Source organism: Coregonus clupeaformis, chromosome 15 (genome assembly GCF_020615455.1).
Source record: "Coregonus clupeaformis isolate EN_2021a chromosome 15, ASM2061545v1, whole genome shotgun sequence".
Classification (NCBI taxonomy): Eukaryota; Metazoa; Chordata; class Actinopteri; order Salmoniformes; family Salmonidae; genus Coregonus; species Coregonus clupeaformis.
In genome coordinates, this window is record NC_059206.1 from 65,303,455 (window position 1) to 65,326,634 (window position 23,180).

The following is a 23,180-nucleotide window of genomic DNA, read 5'->3' on the forward strand; positions in this document are numbered from 1 at the left end:
TTTCCACAGGTGCATATATCCAAAGGTGAGTATTTCCCAAAGGTAAGTATCTCCAAATCCTTATATTCCTCATGGAAGTGGACGTGCAGCACTCTTGTCCTCCAGAGAGCCCAGGTTGGAGACTGTGTCTCTTCACCCCCCACACACTCCCTCAGTGTGTCTCTTCCCTCCCCAAACCTTCAGCTCATCAGCTCCCTCATTTGTTTCAGCTGCGTGGGAAGATTGCCATAGAGGGGTGGAGTTCCCGACCATACCAGCAGATGGAGCCATAGCTGTCTGGGTTTGCAGCCACCTCAGGGGGATGTAACGTCCCTCCAGGACACAGCCTCTCGTGACATCACAACAGTATACGTTGAAGAGGGTGGGGCTTAAACTGCATCCCTGTCTTCACCCTACGGTCCTTTCCTTCCATCTATAGCATTTCTTAATATTATTCAGTTCCACTCACTCACTCACTCACTCACTCACTCACTCACTCACTCACTCACTCACCTCACTCACTCACCTCACTCACCTCACTCACCTCACTCACTCACCTCACTCACTCACCTCACTCACTCACCTCACTCACTCAGTCACTCACTCACTCACTCACTCACTCAGAGAGCAGCTCAGGCCTGGTGTTCCACACAGAATACCAGCTGCAGAAGACGCACACTAGATGCGCGGGTCAGCTGTCTGTTCACACACGCCCTTTTTAGATAGGCCTTTGTTTCTGATAAATAAGCTCTTGCTCACCAGAATAATGTCATAAAATCGATAGAATGGATGTTTCAATGTAATTGACGTTGGTAAAGTTAGTTTCCTCTTCCTTCTTTCATCTCTGCTTCTCTCGCACAGCAAAGACATTTAGGGACCGGGGAGAACATACAATACAAGTTTCAGTTTGACCGGTTTTAAGAAAATTAAAAGCTAATAAAATGACCCAACATGTTTTGATAAGATTTCAGTTCAGCTTGGATCAATCAATCAATGTTTTTTTTTAGTTTTTTTTTTATATAAAGCCCTTTTTACATCAGCAGATGTCACAAAGTGCTATACAGAAACCCAGCCTAAAACCCCAGACAGCAAGCGTATTTTATGTGGATGAAATACTAAATCAGCTTTTATGATGCCGATAAAGATAGCAGCGCCACCTTTACAGACGGTCCCTAACCGCGCATTCATTCTCTCAAGATGTGGAGAAGAAATAAATCATATTTCTCCAAACCTGTTCCCGAGTCAAAATGTACATTTGGTGTATAATTTTACTGCAAGAAAGGCTTAATTCTGCAGGAGTTAATTTGACTGTATATTAGGCTTTGTGGGTGTGTCAGTGTCCAGATTTCAGTTAGGCTACTGCACCCATCTCTTAACAGTACAGTTCCCTTGACGTGCCATTTGAAGTCCCCGTCTTGTGACTGTCGAATTTGTATAGCACGTCACAATCGTCACACATAACATAGCTAAACGGCACTGCTATCTTTTCCCACTTCACCAAATCTTTCCCAAACACTGGGCTACTGTTCCGACCCTCCCTTCTATAACATTACACTACTGTTCTGACCCTCCCTTCTATAACATTAGACTACTGTTCTGACCCTCCCTTCTATAACATTAGACTACTGTTCTGACCCTCCCTTCTATAACATTAGACTACTGTTCTGACCCTCCCTTCTATAACATTAGACTACTGTTCTGACCCTCCCTTCTATAACATTAGACTACTGTTCCGACCCTCCCTTCTATAACATTAGACTACTGTTCTGACCCTCCCTTCTATAACATTCGACTACTGTTCCGACCTCCCTTCTATAACATTAGACTACTGTTCTGACCCTCCCTTCTATAACATTAGACTACTGTTCCGACCCTCCCTTCTATAACATTAGACTACTGTTCTGACCCTTCCTTCTATAACATTAGACTACTGTTCCGACCCTCCCTTCTATAACATTAGACTACTGTTCTGACCCTCCCTTCTATAACATTAGACTACTGTTCTGACCCTCCCTTCTATAACATTAGACTACTGTTCTGACCCTCCCTTCTATAACATTAGACTACTGTTCACTTCCTGCCCCTCTGCCCCTGCCAGATAGAATAACACTGTGTGTGTGTGTGTGTGTGTGTGTGTGTGTGTGTGTGTGTGTGTGTGTGTGCGCGCGCGTGGGCGTGTGTGTAAATCGTGACAAGTCTGTCATGCATACCACTCAATATGACAGACAGTAAAACATTGCTCCTGGTTCAATGTCTTTGCAAACAGAAGACGTACAGTGCATTTGGAAAGTATTCAGACTTCTTGACTTTTTCCACATTTTGCTACGTGTCAGCCTTATTCTAAAATGGATTCAATTTTTTATTTTCCCCTCATCAATCTACACACACAAACACAAAAAAAAACTGTTTTCACTTCGTCATTATGTGATATTGTGTGTAGATTTGGAAAAAGGGAAGGGGTCTGAATAATTTCCAAATGAACTGTCTGAAGGACTGTAATTCCAGAACTGGACAGTTGTTAACCAGTCTGAAGGACTGCCATTCCAGAACTGGACAGTTGTTAACCATAGTCTGAAGGACTGTCATTCCAGAACTGGACCGTTGTTAACCAGTCTGAAGGACTGCCATTCCAGAACTGGACAGTAGTTAACCATAGTCTGAAGGACTGCCATTCCAGAACTGGACAGTTGTTAACCATAGTCTGAAGGACTGTCATTCCAGAACTGGACAGTTGTTAACCAGTCTGAAGGAAGGCTATAGTTCCTATGGGAGAATCCATTCATTAGGCTACAGCCATATCTGTCCCAATCCGAAGTGTATTGATCCAGCAAGGAGACAGAGGCTCAAAGCTGCCCGACAATGTAGTCAATCAGAGAGAGGTGAGAGAGACAGAGAGTGAGAGAGAGAGAGAGAGAGAGAGAGAGAGAGAGAGAGAGAGAGAGAGAAAGAAATAGAGAGGGGAGGAGAGAGAGGGGAGAGAGAGACAGCAACATGATAATGATCTATATGCTATATGACTGGATCAATGAGAATGTATTCTCTATGAAGCAGAAAGGAATCATTCTCAGGTCCTCTAGGAATGGGGTTGGAAATTGTAATCCATGGGCGAATCGATCAACCTTTATTATTTCATGTGATGAGGAATGGTACTGATTGGATATGGTGATTGAATATAAGCTATAGTGGTAGATGGTGATTGGATATGGTGATTGTATATAAGCTACAGTTGTAGGTGGTGATTGGATATGGTGATGGTATATGGATTGTATATAAGCTATAGTTACAGGTGTTGATTGTAAAACAACAGAAATAGCACCATACCATCATGTACCTGTTAATGACTCTAGTTGGTTGGTTTCAAGAGGAGGTTGCTCGAGAGCGAGTGGCCGGCCGTCTTCAACCTTCAACCTCACAGCACATTACAACCGCTGTGGAGACAACAGAGAATAACCATTTACAGTTTTTCCCAATTGCTAAAACAAAATTTTGCAAACTAGGCTGGTTTTATCAAAAATACTTAACACAATTTACAAAACCACACACCCAAACTGCAAAATACCTCATATATTCTGCAAAATGAAGCACTGCAACCAAAACTACATATAGCATTATCAAAATCAAACGTTTGCACGAAATGGCACACACTTCATTCATATTACCAGATTTTTGTCTAACCAACTACACACTGTTGGGTATAATGAAAAGCACTGTCATCTTTAGTATGCTTTGCCATAATCCTAAAATAGTTCAAATTGTAGAAAATTCTTCAGATTGTTCACATGCACAGAAATATTTGCAGATACACACACATGCTGTTGAAACATTTTAATTTTTTACCAAACAAGTCAGTGCAACATTTACATTGGACTGAACAAAAATATGCCCTCAAAAAAACAGTAAACTGAAAAAGAAAATTGCAGAAAAAATATTTAGAAACAAAAAAAGAGGCAAGAAAAATAATTAGGCAGCATCTTGCCGCACAGCTGGGTCTGGCCACAACGCCTCGTCCACATCCCAATTGGGTCTGGCCACAACGCCTCGTCCACGTCACAGCTGGGTCTGGCCACAACGCCTCGTCCACATCACAGGCAATATCTTCCCTTGCCAGACATCGAGGGAAGAAGCGCCTTGAGTGCCTTATCCATCCCTGAATCGCACCCACATCAACCTCATCACATGCCTCTTCCATAGCCTGCACAAGAGGCATGCGCAGCCAAAGGGCTGCCGGTCGTATACCTTCCACCGCCATGCCGAAAAGAACTCTTCTATGGGGTTCAGAAATGGTGAGTATGTTGGGAGGTATTGCACGAGAAATGGTGGGTGGTCAGCAAACCAGTTTTGGACTGGGGGCTGCACGATGAAAGCTCACGTTGTCCCATACTACAACGTACCGGGTTCTTTGATGGTCTGCATCATTCATACGCTCTGGTGGTGTGGGAATGTTGTGGAGTCTGTCCAGAAATGTGAGAATATGGGCTGTGTTGTATGGTCCAAGGTTGGCATGACGGTGGAGGACACCATGCGTATTGGAGATGGCAGCGCACATTGTGATGTTCCCACCACGTTGGCCAGGAACATCTATAATGGCTCTGTGGCCAATGACGTTTCTCCTCCCCTGGTCTTTGCTAGATTGAACCCAGCCTCATCTATAAAGATGAACTCATTGGGATTGCATGAGCATCCATTTCCAGTACTCCCTGAAAACAAAGAACAAAAGCAGTCAATATGGTGTTATCCAGTACACTGGGAAACAATGTTGCGTGTAGTGTACTGCAGTCAATATTGTACTTACATCCACATATGCTCATCTGACCTCTTTGTTTCTTTGAGAGTTTCTCTCAAACGGCACCTTATAAAGTTGTTTCATTCCGATTTGGTTTTCGTTTTGAGAATGCGAGCCAATGTGGACAGACTGACTCGTTGAATGTTGTTGAATATGGTGTTGTCTTGGATGATGTGGCTTTGAATTTCTCGTAATCTGATTTCATTATTTTCCAAAACCAAGTTTACAAATGGCAGCTTCCTGTACCCCCGGTGAACATTTGGCCCCTTCCTCCACCATGGTTGCGTCTCTCAGTCCTTTAGAAAAACAAAAAAACAAAAATATAGGGGTTGGACAATGCAGCCTAAAGATATTTCCCCCACAGTAGAGTAAATTGTACAGGAAACTTGTGCAGTTAGTGTATGACATCAGCCATTCATGAAGTAAACAGGTGTCACTCCAACTGATACACTATGACATGGGGGTGTACTACATAGTGTGAAAGAAATGTTGGTTACATACCTGTACTCCAGTCTAAATGTCCGGATGACACAGGCGACAGTAAACGGCTCAAGTTGGGCTGCACTCTCTGTCCAGCCTCTCGCATTGTCAGCCCATGGTGGATGACATGATCAACTAAGTTTGCTCTGATTTCATTTGAAAGTTGTTGTCTTCTTTGGCCATGAACTCCTCTACCAGCTCTACCCCTTACCTCTCACTCTTCCTCCCCTCTCATTCTCACCCTCCCTCTTCCTCTTCCTCTCTCTGCAACGTCTTCCATTGTTGTTGTAAAAACAAAAAGGTGCTCACCTGTGGTCTTTTTCATAGTGCTTACTTCCTGATTGAAGTGGTAACAATTAACCATTGAGGTGTTTGGCCAGGTGGTACATGTATTGGCCAATTAGCTCATGTAGTGTCATTTTGAATGGCAGTGTTTTGAAATGGCAAACATGTGACTTTATGTCAGATTGTCAGTGTCTTATGCAGAGAACCGTGTGCAGTGCATTTAAAAGTGCAATTTTGAATTGCAAAATATGTGTAAAGCAGAAAATGTGTTTAGACTTTTGGAGACTTGGGAAGAGGTTTGGCTCTCTGTGTGTCCGTTTAAATAACCGTGCTGTGTCATTTTAGTGTGTTAGCAATTGGAAAAAACTGTAAATTCACGTATAAACTTTGGTTTTCGACCTGGTCAGTACATAATAGAAAAGCACTGTCAGTCAGACATCGTTCATCAGCCCTGGTCCTGGGAGCCCACAGAGGGCCCTGGTCCTGGGAGCCCACAGAGGGCCCTGGTCCTGGGAGCCCACAGAGGGCCCTGGTCCTGGGAGCCCACAGAGGGCCCTGGTCCTGGGAGCCCACAGAGTGTGCAGGTACTTATTCCAGACCAGTACTATTACACATTATTTAAAATCATCAAACTTATCATCAAGCTCTTGGTTGTTCAAATCAGCTTTGTATTCATACGGTGCTAGAACAAAAGCCTGCACGACCTGCGTGTCCCCAGAACCTGTTGTAAGAGACGGTGTAACACAAACATCTCTGGGTTAAGGCTGTGCAGTAAAGACAGCAGCGTTGGCTTTTAAAAAGAGACCGCTATAACTTAAGCTGACCCAGTTGTTACTTTAAAAAGCCCCCCGATGAGTAGTGTGATGCTGATGATGTCATCTCAATGAGTAGTGTGATGCTGATGATGTCATCTCAATGAGTAGTGTGATGCTGACGATGTCATCTCAATGAGTAGTGTGATGCTGATGATGTCATCTCAATGAGTTGTGTGATGCTGATGATGTCATCTCAATGAGTAGTGTGATGCTGATGATGTCATCTCAATGAGTAGTGTGATGCTGATGATGTCATCTCAATGAGTTGTGTGATGCTGATGATGTCATCTCAATGAGTAGTGTGATGCTGATGATGTCATCTCAGAGGGAGCTCATGCAACTTCCCATGACAAGCTTCATACTTCATACCATTTAGTGTGTGTGTGTGTGTGTGTGTGTGTGTGTGTGTGTGTGTGTGTGTGTGTGTGTGTGTCTGTGCGTGTGTGTGTGCAAAAATAGTGGCCTATAGGGAATGTGGTGCAATTTGGGACGAAGTCTAAGTGTTCTCTTAGGTAAGGGTTATAAAACCACATCCACACTTTTCTCTTCAGATTTCACCATTAACACGTTGCTTTATCCTTCAATGAACCAGGGAAGTAATTGAGAGATATTGAGATTGATATCTCATTTTTAAGTGAGGCCTGGCTAGTCAAGAAAGCAGTCAACCGTGCATTTAGTTAAACACACCATAGCCTGGACTCCAGCTGTTCTAGGTTTCTCCATAGCCTGGACTCCAGCTGTTCTAGGTTTCTCCATAGCCTGGACTCCAGCTGTTCTAGGTTTCTCCATAGCCTGGACTCCAGCTGTTCTAGGTTTCTCCATAGCCTGGACTCCAGCTGTTCTAGGTTTCTCCATAGCCTGGACTCCAGCTGTTCTAGGTTTCTCCATAGCCTGGACTCCAGCTGTTCTAGGTTTCTCCATAGCCTGGACTCCAGCTGTTCTAGGTTTCTCCATAGCCTGGACTCCAGCTGTTCTAGGTTTCTCCATAGCCTGGACTCCAGCTGTTCTAGGTTTCTCCATAGCCTGGACTCCAGCTGTTCCTAGGTTTCTCCATAGCCTGGACTCCAGCTGTTCTAGGTTTCTCCATAGCCTGGACTCCAGCTGTTCTAGGTTTCTCCATAGCCTGACTCCAGCTGTTCCTAGGTTTCCTCCATAGCCTGGACTCCAGCTGTTCTAGGTTTCTCCATAGCCTGGACTCCAGCTGTTCTAGGTTTCTCCATAGCCTGGACTCCAGCTGTTCTAGGTTTCTCCATAGCCTGGACCCAGCTGTTCCTAGGTTTCTCCATAGCCTGGACTCCAGCTGTTCTAGGTTTCTCCATAGCCTGACTCCAGCTGTTCTAGGTTTCTCCATAGCCTGACTCCAGCTGTTCCTAGGTTTCTCCATAGCCTGGACTCCAGCTGTTCTAGGTTTCTCCATAGCCTGACTCCAGCTGTTCTAGGTTTCTCCATAGCCTGGACTCCAGCTGTTCTAGGTTTCTCCATAGCCTGGACTCCAGCTGTTCTAGGTTTCTCCATAGCCTGGACTCCAGCTGTTCTAGGTTTCTCCATAGCCTGGACTCCAGCTGTTCCTAGGTTTCTCCATAGCCTGGACTCCAGCTGTTCTAGGTTTCTCCATAGCCTGGACTCCAGCTGTTCTAGGTTTCTCCATAGCCTGGACTCCAGCTGTTCTAGGTTTCTCCATAGCCTGGACTCCAGCTGTTCTAGGTTTCTCCATAGCCTGGACTCCAGCTGTTCTAGGTTTCTCCATAGCCTGGACTCCAGCTGTTCTAGGTTTCTCCATAGCCTGGATTCCAGCTGTTCCTAGGTTTCTCTAGAACTAGCATACCCTGTTATGACTGGCAGCACCAGACAACACAAACCTTAAAAATAAGTACATTTTAGACCCTGAGAAATAGCAACAGGGACATAGCAATAACTGACTGTAATTGTACTGCAACCCCACAGCAGAGATAGCCTGGTCCCACATCTGTTTGTGCTGGTTTAAATGTCTCTCTTTTGTTGTCAGTTTTCTGCCTAATTAAGATAATCAAACTAATTGGCTGTGTTCTAGCAAATTAAATTAGAACCATTTAAGTGCAAAAATTCCTCATTGAATCAGCTTTGCTGCATGCAGGCAGTTTTACCTCAGCTGTTTACCAGTTTTACCTCAGCTGTTTACCAGTTTTACCTCAGCTGTTTATAGCAGATTTACCTCAGCTGTTCATACCAGATTTACCTCACTCAGCTGTTTATACCAGTTTTACCTCAGCTGTTCATACCAGTTTTAACTCAGCCGTTTATACCAGTTTTAACTCAGCCGTTTATACCAGTTTTACCTCAGCTGTTTATAGCAGTTTTACCTCAGCTGTTTATAGCAGTTTTACCTCAGCTGTTTATAGCAGTTTTACCTCAGCTGTTTATAGCAGTTTTACCTCAGCTGTTTATAGCAGTTTTACCTCAGCTGTTTATAGCAGTTTTACCTCAGCTGTTTATACCAGTTTTACCTCAGCTGTTTATACCAGATTTACCTCAGCTGTACCAGTTTTACCTCAGCTGTTTATACCAGTTTTACCTCAGCTGTTTACCAGTTTTACCTCAGCTGTTTATAGCAGATTTACCTCAGCTGTTCATACCAGATTTACCTCACTCAGCTGTTTATACCAGTTTTACCTCAGCTGTTCATACCAGTTTTAACTCAGCCGTTTATACCAGTTTTAACTCAGCCGTTTATACCAGTTTTACCTCAGCTGTTTATAGCAGTTTTACCTCAGCTGTTTATAGCAGTTTTACCTCAGCTGTTTATAGCAGTTTTACCTCAGCTGTTTATAGCAGTTTTACCTCAGCTGTTTATAGCAGTTTTACCTCAGCTGTTTATAGCAGTTTTACCTCAGCTGTTTATAGCAGTTTTACCTCAGCTGTTTATACCAGTTTTACCTCAGCTGTTTATACCAGATTTACCTCAGCTGTACCAGTTTTACCTCAGCTGTTTATACCAGTTTTACCTCAGCTGTTTATAGCAGATTTACCTCAGCTGTTCATACCAGATTTACCTCACTCAGCTGTTTATACCAGTTTTACCTCAGCTGTTTATACCAGTTTTACCTCAGCTGTTCATACCAGATTTACCTCACTCAGCTGTTTATACCAGTTAACTCAGCTGTTTATACCAGTTTTACCTTTTACCTCAGCTGTTTATAGCAGTTTTACCTCAGCTGTTTATAGCAGTTTTACCTCAGCTGTTCATACCAGTTTTACCTCAGCTGTTCATACCAGTTTTACCTCAGCTGTTTATACCAGTTTTACCTCAGCTGTTTATACCAGTTTTACCTCAGCTGTTTATACCAGTTTTACCTCAGCTGTTTATAAAATATTTACCTCAGCTGTTTATAAAATATTTACCTCAGCTGTTTATGCCAGTTTCACCTCAGCTGTTTATACCAGTTTTAACTCAGCTGTTTATACCAGTTTTACCTCAGCTGTTTATACCAGTTTTAACTCAGCTGTTTATAGCAGTTTTACCTCAGCTGTTCATACCAGATTTACCTCAGCTGTTTATACGAGATTTACCTCAGCTGTTTACCAGATTTACCTCAGCTGTTTATAGCAGTTTTACCTCAGCTGTTTATAGCAGATTTACCTCACTCAGCTGTTTATACCAGTTTTACCTCAGCTGTTATACCAGATTTACCTCAGCTGTTTACCAGATTTACCTCAGCTGTTTATAGCAGTTTTACCTCAGCTGTTCATACCAGATTTACCTCACTCAGCTGTTTATACCAGTTTTAACTCAGCTGTTTATACCAGTTTTACCTCTTACCTCAGCTGTTTATACCAGTTTTACCTCAGCTGTTTATAGCAGTTTTACCTCAGCTGTTTATACCAGTTTTACCTCACTCAGCTGTTTATAGCAGTTTTACCTCAGCTGTTTATACCAGTTTTACCTCAGCTGTTCATACCAGATTTACCTCAGCTGTTCATACCAGTTTTACCTCAGCTGTTTATACCAGTTTTACCTCAGCGGTTTATAAAATATTTACCTCAGCGGTTTATAAAATATTTACCTCAGCTGTTTATAGTAGTTTTACCTCAGCTGTTTATACCAGTTTTACCTCAGCTGTTTATACCAGATTTACCTCAGCTGTTTATACCAGATTTACCTCAGCTGTTTATACCAGATTTACCTCAGCTGTTTATACCAGATTTACCTCAGCTGTTTATACCAGTTTTACCTCAGCTGTTTATATCAGTTTTACCTCAGCTGTTTATACCAGTTTGTGCTGCTGCTCTGACATGCAATTTTCCTTCTTGATCAGCGATGACGACACACTGTCATCAAATCAATACAAATAGGCAAGGGGTTAGTTCATTCATATGGGCCACATATACAAATGGGATCTACATTACAATATCCAGCTGTTTCTATAGAAACCACTGCATTAAAATGGAGGGGGATGAAATCATGATAAATGTTGTCGTTGGAAAAGAATGGCAAAGCTATGCTATAGTATATTATGCTATGGGAACTGCCCCAGGATTTGAAAGAATTTCAGCATTATTCATTTTCCAAATGCCTAGTGTACTATATGCTCAAGGTTAACATGCACAGAGCTATTGCTGAAGTAGGTGTCACGCCTTCCTCCGAGGCCGCCTCCCCTCCTTGTTCGGGCAGGTTTCGGCGTTCGTCGTCACCGGCTTACTAGCTACTGCCGCTACCATTCTCATCACTCCACTTGTCGTGTCTTGTCAATCACACACACCTGGTGCTCATTCCCCTAATTAGTCTGTGTATAAGTGTTCCCTCTGTTCCCCTTGTCTTTGTGAGTGATTGTTCTATGTGGGAGGAGAGTAGCTCGGTTGAGATACTCTCTCATTTATTTTGCCAGGGTTGATTTCCCCCTGTGTCATTACATTTATTGTATTTTCTGAGACTGTGTTTGGTCAGGGAGGATTGTTTCCCCTGTACCTGTTTCGATTGCCGTTGTAGGCTCATTTGTACGTCTGGAAGGAATAAATCTGCATCCGGTTATTTTACTCCTGCGCCTCACTCCGTCCATCATTCACCACAGTAGGAAAGATCATATCTACACCTGTTATGAAAAGAATGCTACCACAACCTCACAACACCCACTAACTCCTCCTGTATATAAAAACATAAAGGTGAAGTTGTTGACTAAAAAAAATATACAGTATTGAATTCCAAAGAGCACCATGAAGCCCTTTGACAGTCGATGTGGTTGATGACTAGCCAGGTACACAGAAGCGAATACAACAGATAAAGCAGATGCAGGCTGTCACTGGCAGCAGATCTGAGATCAGATCAGATCTGTCAGAGACATACGGTAGCTGTAGTGGAGGTTGCAGGGCTGTCCAGCAGAAGACTGAGATCAGATCTGACAGAGCTGTAGTGGAGGTTGCAGGGGCTGTCCAGCAGAAGACTGAGAGATAGATGGAATGATAGATGACTCATCTCATCTGGAGAACAGAACAGAACAGACAGAACCTGTTGATGGCCAGACTGCTGCTGCCCACACACAACACTAAGTCTTACTCACTGTCACTTTATTTTCTGTCAGACAGAGAAGAGGACAGGAGAGGCCAGGAGAGGAGAAGAAAGGACAGGACAGGACAGGACAGGAGAGGACTGGAGAGGACAGGAGAGGAGAAGAAAGGAGAGGCCAGGAGAGGACAGGACAGGAGAGGAGAGGACTGGAGAGGACAGGAGAGGACAGGACAGGAGAGGAGAGGACTGGAGAGGACAGGAGAGGAGAAGAAAGGAGAGGCCAGGAGAGGAGAGGACAGGAGAGGAGAGGACAGGACAGGAGAGGAGTTTAAGCTAATACTTACATTTTACATTTTAGTCATTTAGCAGACGCTCTTATCCAGAGCGACTTACAGTTAGTGAGTGCATACCTTTTCATACTGGCCCCCCGTGGGAATCGAACCCACAACCCTGGCGTTGCAAGCGCCATGCTCTACCAACTGAGCTACACGGGTACTTCAAAGCACAACTAGCTGCTAATGTTCATAAAAAACTTCAAGTTATTAAACATCTGTTTTTCTTATTTCAATATGCCTAACTATGCCATAAATGGTGAGTGACTCTCAGAATGGTAAATGAACCACAACCTCAACCACAGAGCGTTTCTGGTTTAACCACACTAGGACCACACAGAGTGCTGCTGAACACTCATTTCCAATTCACACGTGCATCAGACACACACTTGAAATAGGACAAATATAAGCACTCACCAAATGACTATTAATGATGTTATTAAGCCTCAAGCTGAGACGGTTGTCCTGCAGTGACAACACCCAAAATCCCGGCCAGCCAGCCCCATCTGGTTCAGTTTGTTGCAACATAAACTCTTAACGTTGAGAGAGGGAGATTGTTTTCTGTGTTCTCCCCAGTAGTCCTATTGTGCGTCCCCCAAATGGCACCCTATTCCCTATATAGTGCACTACTTTTGACCATAGTGCTCTATGGGTCCTGGTCTAAAGTAGTGCACTATATAGGGAATAGGGTGCCATTTGGGATGCATCCATTGTTCTCCATGTCAGGGGTTTGACATGCTGGGGGGGGAAACTGTAACCCAGTATCACAATGACCTATAGGCTTCTGGCTGTAACTCACAACACATGAGGACATTGTTTTATGAAGTGATTTTCCACCAGCAAATCCATGTGGATGTTGAATTGCTCACACACCAGTGCTAGCTTTTAATGGTGATGTTTTCAGAACATTATGAGTGGTATAAAGAAAACAACAGCATCAAGAGCTGGCAAAGAATTGCAAAATTAGCCAGATAAAATGAAATCATTTTTTTATTTAGGAAATCATTAGCCAATCCAAGACTATATGCAATAAGGTTTTTCTCAGAGTTCATTTTTTTTCTATGTTTTCCTGTACGTTCTATAGCCTGTACTGGGGTTCTGTTGTGGTGGTGGTGGAGGTGTTCTATAGCCTGTACTGGGGTTCTGTTGTGGTGGTGGTGGAGGTGTTCTATAGCCTGTACTGGGGTTCTGTTGTGGTGGTGGTGGTGGAGGTGTTCTATAGCCTGTACTGGGGTTCTGTTGTGGTGGTGGTGGAGGTGTTCTATAGCCTGTACTGGGGTTCTGTTGTGGTGGTGGTGGAGGTGTTCTATAGCCTGTACTGGGGTTCTGTTGTGGTGGTGGTGGAAGTGTTCTATAGCCTGTACTGGGGTTCTGTTGTGGTGGTGGTGGAAGTGTTCTATAGCCTGTACTGGGGTTCTGTTGTGGTGGTGGAGGAGTAGTGTTGGCTGGGGGGGACAGTTCCATGGGGGGGTATGGGATCAGGGAGAGTTCCGTGGAGGGCAAGGGGGGTCAGAGGACAGTCCTATAGGAAGGGGTAGGGGATCAGGGAGAGTTCTGCGGGGGTAAGCGGGTGACCATCTGCTTTTAATTTAATTTGGATGAATTTAATGTCATTAGATTTAGGAGAACTTGAAAGAGCATTACTCTTCTGGTCTGTCCTCAGTACGGTCAAATAATATCCATGACAACAGGCTGCTGAGTTAAAGCACAGGACAGACGTTTCATCAACACTGTTAATAGTATGAAGCACAGGGGAGGTTGGTTTTTACCATTTCCATATTCCTCCTTCTTTCCTCCTCCCATGCTGACTATCACTCTGTCATATCAGTTTCTCATTAGCAGAGAGAGAGAGAGAGAGAGAGAGAGAGTGGGCGAGCAAGAGAGAGAAGAGAACCTTCATGCACTGTTAGTTGGGGGATCATTGATATATCCGTTTAATGATGATACGTTTATTAAAGTACTGTACATCAAAAACCGACTGATCTGTGACAGAAGGCACTACCGACCTGTGCAAGGAGCTTATTAATCATACTGAACATTTTTCAATGTATTGAAAATAAGCTGATTATATTTCAAGGTTATGTATCAGCTGCAATAGCCTTCATCAGGATTCTAAGACTACATTTTAAGATGTGGTCCTTCCATCTTCAGGAAACAGATCTGTAAAGTTAACACCACTCAGAAACACTCCTTACATCTCTACTTGCTAAGTGTTGTTCACGCCCACTAGGAAGCAGCTCTCAGGAAGTCTCTTATCTCTCCCAGCTCCACCGTTCCCAGGTCAAGGTCTCTCCTCCCAGCTGCAGCCCAGTCCCAGTCCCAGTCCCTGTGGCAGACAGTTTCCCTCAGCCCTGCCTTGTCCCTGACTCCCTGCCTGCATTAGTCCTGTTAGTCTGCCTGGCCCTGTCTGTATTAGTCCTGTTAGTCTGCCTGGCCTGTCTGCATTAGTCCTGCCAGTCTGCAGGAGCCCTGCCTAGCCTAGTCCCTGGTTCCCACCTTTGTTGGCTGCAAACATGGGTTCAAACAGTATTCGCTCTCTGTCAAATCCTATTTGAACCCTGAGGTCAGGTTGGATCAGCCAGCGTAGTGGGAGCCTGTCCCCAGCCCCGGCCTGGCGGGAGGGGAGCTAACTAATTGCCAGACGGTCTCTCAGGCCCTCAGCCCCTACAGGGCTCTGCTGGTGTGGTCCAGGCTGGCAGAGTGAGACCACGCTGTGATCCAAGAATAGAAGACCCCATGCAGGCTGCATCCCAGATGGCTCCCTATCCACTATATGGTGCACTGCTATTGTTTAGTGTGTGTGTATGTGTGTATGTGTGTGTGTGTGTGGGGGGGGTGACTCACCCTGACCCCTGACCCCCGGCTCTACACTCTCTTCCATGGTGACTCACCCTGACCCCCGGCTCTACACTCTCTTCCATGGTGACTCACCCTGACCCCTGACCCCCGGCTCTACACTCTCTTCCATGGTGACTCACCCTGACCCCCGGCTCTACACTTCTCTTCCATGGTGACTCACCCTGACCCCTGACCCCGGCTCTACACCTCTTCCATGGTGACTCACCCCTGACCCCCGGCTCTACACTCTCTTCCATGGTGACTCACCCTGACCCCTGGCTCTACACTCTCTTCCATGGTGACTCACCCTGACCCCCCGGCTCTACACTCTCTTCCATGGTGACTCACCCTGACCCCCGGCTCTACACTCTCTTCCATGGTGACTCACCCTGACCCCTGACCCCCAGCTCTACACTCTCTTCCATGGTGACCTCACCCTGACCCCCGGCTCTACACTCTCTTCCATGGTGACTCACCCTGACCCCCTGACCCCGGCTCTACACTCTCTTCCGTGGTGACTCACCCTGACCCCTGACCCCCGGCTCTACACTCTCTTCCATGGTGACTCACCCTGACCCCTGGCTCTACACTCTCTTCCATAGTGACTCACCCTGACCCTGGCTCCCTACCACTCTCTTCCATGGTGACTCACCTGACCCCTGACCCCGGCTCTCTCTCTTCCATGGTGACTCACCCTGACCCTGACCCCGGCTCTACTCTCTATTCCATGGTGACTCACCCTGACCCCTGACCCCCGGCTCTACATCTCTCTTCCATGGTGACTCACCCTGACCCCCGGCTCTACACCTCTTCCATGGTGACTCACCTGACCCCTGACCCCCGGCTCTACACTCTCTTCCATGGTGACTCACCCTGACCCCTGACCCCCGGCTCTACACTCTCTTCCATGGTGACTCACCCTGACCCCTGACCCCCGGCTCTACACTCTCTTCCAGCTAGTAGCTCCATCTGGACATGGTATGATAGTTTGGCTAGTGTGTAATGTTCACACATGCTGTTGAACACAGACACAACCCCCTGTCCACTTTCCCTTTCACTGTTTGTGTGTCCCAGAAGGAACAGTATTTCCTAAATAGCGCACTACTTTTGACCAAGGCCCAGTGCACTAAATAGGGAATAGGATGCCATTTGTGACGTAGACTGTGGCTTAAATGAGCTCTCAGCAGCAGGAAACGATGGGCTTGTCAAAGGAGAGGGCCGGCCCGTGAAAAGAGACACCTGTGGTGTTTACTGGTCCACCTCGTTCTGCTTCATCACAGGGCCTGGTTGGTTTCTTTCAAGGTAAACTGTAGTAGTGGTGTAAATTAATGAAACCAGACTGAATTCTGCACCCACCACTGTTTAACTTCAAACTTAGTTGTTGTTTAAACTGCAAATTGTCCCTTTAACCAGGCTTGGTAAATTGGTGTTCTAAAATAAAGAAAATAATTGCGGTAACTTTTATAACTAATTAATAGAACTCTTATTACTCATCGCTCTTTCTTAAAAGTATTTGATGGATCTGTGCTGGAAAATAATACTTATTTTCCACCATAATTTGCAAATAAATTCATTAAAAATCCTACAATGTGAATTTCTGGAGAAAAAAAAATCTCAATTTGTCTGTCATAGTTGACGTGTACCTATGATGAAAATTACAGGCCTCTCATCTTTTTAAGTGGGAGAACTTGCACAATTGGTGGCTGACTAAATACTTTTTTCCCCCCACTGTATTTGATGGATCTGGCTCTACACTCTCTTCCATGGTGACTCACCCTGACCCCTGACCCCCGACTCTACACTCTCTTCCATGGTGACTCACCCTGACCCCTGGCTCTACACTCTATTCCATGGTGACTCACCCTGACCCCTGACCCCCGGCTCTACACTCTATTCCATGGTGACTCACCCTGACCCCTGACCCCTGGCTCTACACTCTCTTCCATGGTGACTCACCCTGACCCCTGACCCCCGACTCTACACTCTCTTCCATGGTGACTCACCCTGACCCCTGGCTCTACACTCTCTTCCATGGTGACTCACCCTGACCCCTGACCCCCGGCTCTACACTCTATTCCATGGTGACTCACCCTGACCCCTGACCCCTGGCTCTACACTCTCTTCCATGGTGACTCACCCTGACCCCTGACCCCGACTCTACACTCTCTTCCATGGTGACTCACCCTGACCCCTGGCTCTACACTCTCTTCCATGGTGACTCACCCTGACCCCTGGCTCTACACTCTCTTCCATGGTGACTCACCCTGACCCCTGATCCCTGACCCCCGGCTCTACACTCTCTTCCATGGTGACTCACCCTGACCCCTGACCCCCGGCTCTACACTCTCTTCCATGGTGACTCACCCTGACCCCTGACCCCTGACCCCCGGCTCTACACTCTATTCCATGGTGACTCACCCTGACCCCTGACCCCTGACCCCGGCTCTACACTCTCTTCCATGGTGACTCACCCCCTGACCCCTGACCCCTGGCTCTACACTCTCTTCCATGGTGACTCACCCTGACCCCTGACCCCCGACTCTACACTCTCTTCCATGGTGACTCACCCTGACCCCTGGCTCTACACTCTATTCCATGGTGACTCACCCTGACCCCTGGCTCTACACTCTCTTTCATGGTGACTCACCCTGACCCCTGACCCCCGGCTCTACACTCTCTTCCATGGTGACTCACCCTGACCCCCGGCTCTACTCTCTCTTCCATGGTGACTCACCCTGACCCCTACACTCTATTCCATGGTGACTCACCCTGACCCCTGGCTCTACACTCTATTCCATGGTGACTCACCCTGACCCCTGACCCCCGGCTCTACACTCTCTTCCATGGTGACTCACCCTGACCCCTGGCTCTACTCTCTCTTCCATGGTGACTCACCCTGACCCCTGACCCCTGACCCCCGACTCTACACTCTCTTCCATGGTGACTCACCCTGACCCCTGGCTCTACACTCTATTCCATGGTGACTCACCCTGACCCCTGGCTCTACACTCTCTTCCATGGTGACTCACCCTGACCCCTGACCCCCGGCTCTACACTCTATTCCATGGTGACTCACCCTGACCCCTGGCTCTACACTCTATTCCATGGTGACTCACCCTGACCCCTGACCCCCGGCTCTACACTCTATTCCATGGTGACTCACCCTGACCCCTGGCTCTACACTCTCTTCCATGGTGACTCACCCTGACCCTGACCCCGACTCTCACACTCTCTTCCATGGTGACTCACCCTGACCCCTGGCTCTACACTCTATTCCATGGTGACTCACCCTGACCCTGGCTCTACACTCTCTTCCATGGTGACTCACCCTGACCCCTGACCCCGACTCTACACTCTCTTCCATGGTGACTCACCCTGACCCCTGGCTCTACACTCTCTTTCATGGTGACTCACCCCTGACCCCGGCTCTACACTCTATTCCATGGTGACTCACCCCTGACCCCTGACCCCGGCTCTACACTCTCTTCCATGGTGACTCACCCCTGACCCCTGACCCGACTCTACACTCTCTTCCATGGTGACTCACCCTGACCCCTGGCTCTACACTCTCTTCCATGGTGACTCACCCTGACCCCTGGCTCTACACTCTCTTCCATGGGACTCACCCCTGACCCCTGACCCCCGGCTCTACACTCTCTCCATGGTGACTCACCTGACCCTGACCCCTGACCCCGGCTCTACACTCCTATTCCATGGTGACTCACCCTGACCCCTGCCCCCCGGCTCTACACTCTCTTCCATGGTGACTCACCCTGACCCCTGACCCCTGACCCCCGGCTCTACACTCTATTCCATGGTGACTCACCCTGACCCCTGACCCCCGGCTCTACACTCTCTTCCATGGTGACTCACCCTGACCCCTGCCCCCTGACCCCCGGCTCTACACTCTCTTCCATGGTGACTCACCCTGACCCCTGACCCCTGACCCCCGGCTCTACACTCTATTCCATGGTGACTCACCCTGACCCCTGACCCCTGACCCCCGGCTCTACACTCTCTTCCATGGTGACTCACCCTGACCCCTGACCCCTGACCCCGGCTCTACACTCTCTTCCATGGTGACTCACCCTGACCCCTGCCCCTGACCCCGGCTCTACACTCTATTCCATGGTGACTCACCCTGACCCCTGACCCCTGGCTCTCTACATCTCTTCCATGGTGACTCACCCTGACCCCTGACCCCTGGCTCTACACTCTCTTCCATGGTGACTCACCCTGACCCCTGACCCCTGGCTCTACACTCTATTCCATGGTGACTCACCCTGACCCCTGGCTCTACACTCCTATTCCATGGTGACTCACCCTGACCCCTGGCTCTACACTCTCTTTCATGGTGACTCACCCTGACCCCTGACTCTACACTCTCTTCCATGGTGACTCACCCTGACCCCTGACCCGGCTCTACACTCTCTTCCATGGTGACTCACCCTGACCCCTGACCCCTGACCCCGGCTCTACACTCTCTTCCATGGTGACTCACCTGACCCCCTGACCCCGGCTCTACACTCTCTTCCAGCTAGTAGCTCCATCTGGACATGGTATGATAGTTTGGCTAGTGTGTAATGTCCACACATGCTGTTGAACACAGACACAACCCCTGTCCCCTTTCCCTTTCACTGTTTGTGTGTCCCAGAAGGAACCGTATTTCCTAAATAGCGCACTACTTTTGACCAAGGCCCAGTGCACTAAATAGGGAATAGGATGCCATTTGTGACGTAGACTGTGGCTTAAATGAGCTCTCAGCAGCAGGAAACGGTGGGCTTGTCAAAGGAGAGGGCCGGCCCGTGAAGAGAGACACCTGTGGTGTTTACTGGTCCGCCTCGTTCTGCTTCATCACAGGGCCTGGTTGGTTTCTTTCAAGGTAAACTGTAGTAGTGCTGTAAATTAATGAAACCAGACTGAATTCTGCACCCACCACTGTTTAACTTCAAACTTAGTTGTTGTTTAAACTGCAAATTGTCCCTTTAACCAGGCTTGGTAAATTGGTGTTCTAAAATAAAGAAAATCTTTTATAACTAATTAATAGAACTCTTATTACTCATCGCTCTTTCTTAAAAGTATTTCATGGATCTGTGCTGGAAAATAATACTTATTTTCCACCATAATTTGCAAATAAATTCAATTAAAATCCTACAAAGTGATTTTCTGGATTTATTTTCCTCAATTTGTCTAACATAGTTGACGTGTACCTATGATGAAAATTACAGGCCTCTCTCATCTTTTTAAGTGGGAGAACTTGCACAATTGGCGGCTGACTAAATACTTTTTTTCCCCACTGTATTTGATGGATCTGTGCTGGAAAATAATGTGCCAAGAAAACGCTGTTTTGATTGTTTTGATCAAACAAACATACATGACATACAGTGCATTCGCAAAGTATTCAGACCCCTTGACTTTTTACCACCGTTTTGTTAAGTTACAGCCTTATTCTAAAATGGATTAAAATAAAAATGTTTCCTCATCAATCTACACACAATACCACATAATGACAAAGTGAAAACAGGTTTTTTGAAATGTTTGCAAATTTATAAAAAAAAAAAAAAAACAGAAATACCTTATTTACATAAGTATTCAGACCCTTTGAAATTGAGCTCAGGTGCATCCTGTTTCCATTGATCATCCTTGAGATGTTTCTACAACTTGATTGTGGTAAATTCAATTGATTGGACATGATTTGGAAAGGCTCACACCTGAAGTGGCGCCGGAGAAGATGGCTGCCGTTTTACAGTCCGTTTTACAGCCCTCTAACCAATTGTACTATTATGTGTGTTTTTTCGCGTTATTTGTAATTTATTCTGTACATAATGTTTCTGCCACCGTCTCTTATGACCAAAAAGAGCTTCTGGATATCAGGACAGCGATTACTCACCTCGTATTGGACAAAGATTTTTTCTTCAATGAGCCGGACGCAAAGGATATCCTACAGACACCCGACAAGGCCCAAATCCCCGTCATTCGCATGAGAAAGACACAGAGATATCGTGGACGTAGGTCGGGGTGCCTTGTAACGATCCGACGGCGAGCGAGTAAACTGCCTCTTCCTTCAATCCTATTAGCCAATGTTCAATCATTTGAGAACAAATTGGACGACCTAAGATTACGGTTATCCTACCAACGGGACATTAAAAACTGTAATATCTTATGTTTCACCGAGTCGTGGCTGAACGACGACTAAAGACTCTGTTAAGACAAGGGGTGGCGGTTTGTGTATATTTGTAAACAACAGCTGGTGCACAAAATCTAATACTAAGGAAGTCTCAAGGTTTTGCTCGCCTGAGGTAGAGTATCTCATGATAAGCTGTAGACCACACTATTTACCAAGAGACTTTTCATCTATATTGTTCGTAGCTGTCTATCTACCACCACAAACCGATGCTGGCATTAAGATTGCACTCAATGAGCTGTATAAGGCCATAAGTAAACAGGAAAACACTCATCCAGAGGCAGCGCTCCTAGTGGCCGGGGACTTTAATGCAGGGACACTTAAAATCCGTTCTACCTAATTTCTACCAGCATGTTAAATGTGCAACCAGAGGGAAAAAAACTCTAGACCACCTTTACTCCACACACAGAGACGCATACAAAGCTCTCCCTCGCCCTCCATTTGGCAAATCTGACCATAACTCTATCCTCCTGATTCCTGCTTATAAGCAAAAACTAAAGCAGGAAGCACCAGTGACTCCCGGTTAATAAAAAAGTGGTCAGATGATGCAATCTCTATTGCACTCCACACTGCCCTTTCCCACCTGGACAAGAGGACCACCTACGTGAGAATGCTGTTCATTGACTACAGCTCAGCGTTCAACACCATAGTGCCCTCAAAGCTCATCACTAAGCTAAGGATCCTGGGACTAAACACCTCCCTCTGCAACTGGATCCTGGATTTCCTGACGGGCCGCCCCCAGGTGGTAAGGGTAGGTAACAACACATCTGCCACGCTGATCCTCAACACGGGGGCCCCTCAGGTGCATGCTCAGTCCCCTCCTGTACTCCCTGTTCACCCATGACTGCATGGCCAGGCACGACTCCAACAACATCATTAAGTTTGCTGACGACACAACAGTGGTAGGCCTTCTCACCGACAACGATGTGAGAGCCTACAGGGAGGAGGTCCGAAACCTGGCCGTGTGGTGCCAGGATAACAACCTCTCCCTCAATGTGATCAAGACAAAGGAGATGATTGTGGACTACAGGAAAAAAAAGAGGACTGAACACGCCCCCATTCTCATCGACGGGGCTGTAGTGGAACAGGTTGAGAGCTTCAAGTTCCTTGGTGTCCACATCACCAACGAACTATCATGGTCCAAACACACCAAGACAGTCATGAAGAGGGCACGACAAAGCCTATTCCCCCTCAGGAGACTGAAAAGACTGAAAAGATTTGGCATGGGTCCTCAGATCCTCAAAAAGTTCTACAGCTGCACCATCGAGAGCATCCTGACTGATTGCATCACCGCCTGGTATGGCAACTGCTCGGCCTCCGACCGCAAGGCACTACAGAGGGTAGTGCGTACGGCCCAGTACATCACTGGGGCCGAAGCTTCCCTGCCATCCAGGACCTCTATACCAGGCGGTGTCAGAGGAAGGCCCTCAAAATTGTCAAAGACTACAGCCACCCTAATCATAGACTGTTCTCTCTGCTACCGCCACGGCAAGCGGTACCGGAGCGCCAAGTCTAGGTCCAAAAGGCTTCTCAACAGCTTCTACCCCCAAGCCATAAGACTCCTGAACAGCTAAACATTGCTACCGGACTATGACTGCCCCCCCCCCAACCCCCCTCTTTTAGCTGCTACTCTGTCTATTATTTATGCATAGTCACTTTAACTCTACCCACATGTACATATTACCCCCATTACCTCGACATAACTAGTATTCTCTAGCTACAGTGAGGGAAAAAAGTATTTGATCCCCTGCTGATTTTGTACGTTTGCCCACTGACAAAGACATGATCAGTCTATCATTTTAATGGTAGGTTTATTTGAACAGTGAGAGACAGAATAACAACAACAAAATCCAGAAAAACGCATGCCAAAAATGTTATAAATTGATTTGCATTTTAATGAGGGAAATAAGTATTTGACCCCCTCTCAATCAGAATGATTTCTGGCTCCCAGGTGTCTTTTATACAGGTAATGAGCTGAGATTAGGAGCACACTCTTAAAGGGAGT

At 46.4% G+C, this 23,180-nt stretch overlaps 1 protein-coding gene across 2 annotated transcripts in view; it reads right to left on the reverse strand.

Annotated features, from left to right (window-relative positions):
* The window catches only part of LOC121583035 (tetraspanin-18-like), a 57,294-nt gene that overhangs the window by 26,290 nt on the left and 7,824 nt on the right, over positions 1-23,180 (reverse strand). Inside the window, exon 2 of one of the 2 annotated variants that reach the window (XM_045225424.1) lies at positions 3,311-3,407. Coding sequence is in view for 1 of the 2 variants with exons in the window: in XM_041899244.2 (XP_041755178.1) it covers positions 3,301-3,306 (6 nt within the window). In the remaining variant the exon portion in view is untranslated. Of the gene's footprint in view, positions 1-3,300; positions 3,408-23,180 lie in introns of both variants that reach the window. The other variant, XM_041899244.2, reaches the window with a different exon arrangement.